This window comes from Anticarsia gemmatalis, chromosome 24 (genome assembly GCF_050436995.1).
Source record: "Anticarsia gemmatalis isolate Benzon Research Colony breed Stoneville strain chromosome 24, ilAntGemm2 primary, whole genome shotgun sequence".
NCBI classification, from domain to species: Eukaryota; Metazoa; Arthropoda; class Insecta; order Lepidoptera; family Erebidae; genus Anticarsia; species Anticarsia gemmatalis.
The window spans coordinates 4,220,877-4,222,676 of record NC_134768.1 but is presented as its reverse complement, the minus strand read 5'-3'; the positions used below and the strand labels follow the sequence as shown (position 1 = coordinate 4,222,676).

The following is a 1,800-nucleotide window of genomic DNA, read 5'->3' as shown; positions in this document are numbered from 1 at the left end:
CTAGGCAATTTTCATAGGCAATTTGATTTCGGCAAGTAATATTTTCAACACATGGTGGCCAAACAAAAAAAACTGTACAAATCCTAAAACGTGCATAGTCGAATCCAAAATTCTAACTACAGAGGGTGCTGTATTTTACCATTTGGTGGGAACCGGCCAAAGACTACTCATCAAAATTAAAATATTACGTGTTATCCACTAACTTGCACATTGTAGCCATCGACCCTTTGAAATTCAACATTATTCATAAGTTGTAATCCTTCTTTTATATCATCGACACACTTCACAAAAAATCTATAAAATATTTCAAAAACTTCGATCCGTACTCCCGCGCACATTAGCCCGACCCGATGACAAAACATGATTAATGTTGCCCAATAAAAACATTCACATAAAAATTCATCCAAGTTATTAATTCTAATATCTGTCCTTTTGAAAAAAACATAAGAATGTGTCCGTTTTTTGTACGTTTCTTGAATGAAATAGTTCGCCACACTGCATGTTGTGAAGGCAATGGTGTTGAAGTAAGTAGTGACATAGACCACTGTGAGAAAGTTTGAATGAATGTGTGAACATTTGTTACGATTTACTACGCTCTTGTACACCAATGTGGACCTCATAGCTCTTTATAGTAACGAAGGTTATGGTCAGATACGAAATTTTACAACTTTGGAACATAAAAAGTCCTGTTAATAAATAAAGCTTGATAACACAGAAGCAAATTCAATTTATTTTCACATATCCATATGATTTCCGTGGCGTCTTCAAAGAACTATACACGTGTTGAATGTTCACTTGTTACGTGCCATAACAGTCACAAGGAGCCATTGTCCAGTACGTCTCATACATTATCTAAACAGGAGCACTACGAACGTTCAAAATTCACATATAAATACATCAGAATATAATATTTTTACAAAACAGTGTGAGGGCGCGTGCAATAAATATAACCCCCATTCAACTGTCGTCGGTCTGCGTCGTGTCATTTTTCTGTTCTTTCGACTTCACATGTGCCAAATATACGGTCCACACGAAACTGGCGGCACTCACGAACACAATCCTGTTCTTTTCGGACACAAAATAAAAGTTGAGAGTCTGCGCCGTGGGCCAGTACAACACGCCCATCTTGTACGTCGGCCAGAACTTCTCGCGGACCTCGTTCACGCACATCTTGAGCGGCTTCATCTCCAGCACGCTCATGCCGAAGAAGAAGTAAGCCATAGCGAGCGGGGAGTACGACACCTGTTCTATCGCTGCCCTCGTGATAGCTGTCATTAGGTTTTTGTTCTTAAAGAAGCGGCTGGTGTACTTCATCCAGCCGTAGAAGACGGGAGACATGAAGAATGTTCCGAAGAAGCTGAACCGTGCGGCGCGCGCCCAGTTCGCGTTCTCTATGGAGGTGCCGTGCTCCAGGTACTCCTGCGTGATGCTGCACATCGGCCAGATGATCGCGTAAGAGATCATGCCGCGGAGGATGGGGTACTGCTCCGGCAGACCCAACACTTTAGTTATTATACCACTCATCATCTTTTATTAAACTATTACTAAAACAATCGATCACTAAATTGAGAGGTATTTGTTTATTCTCTTTAGTAATAAGTTATTATTTAATAGCACATATTTCAGTATAAATAAATAACTTGTGAACTTTTGTTTGTGAACAGTTTTCACGTCAATCTTGAAGTATCCAAAGAGAATACAATCATTTCAAACTTGACGTAGGAATCAAAGATAATGTGAGTAGATCAGTCGCATGAGATCTTACTAACGCTTCTCCGAAGTATAAAAATATTCATCTAA

The 1,800-nt window shown here is 39.6% G+C and overlaps 1 protein-coding gene across 1 annotated transcript; it reads right to left on the bottom strand.

The window, feature by feature from the left end:
* Window positions 1–813: 813 nt before the first annotated feature.
* On the bottom strand, window positions 814–1,524 carry LOC142983419 (mpv17-like protein 2). The gene has a single exon (XM_076130260.1). The coding sequence runs from the start codon at window positions 1,522–1,524 to the stop codon at window positions 958–960; it is 567 nt and encodes a 188-aa protein (XP_075986375.1). The 3' UTR covers window positions 814–957.
* Window positions 1,525–1,800: the final 276 nt, after the last annotated feature.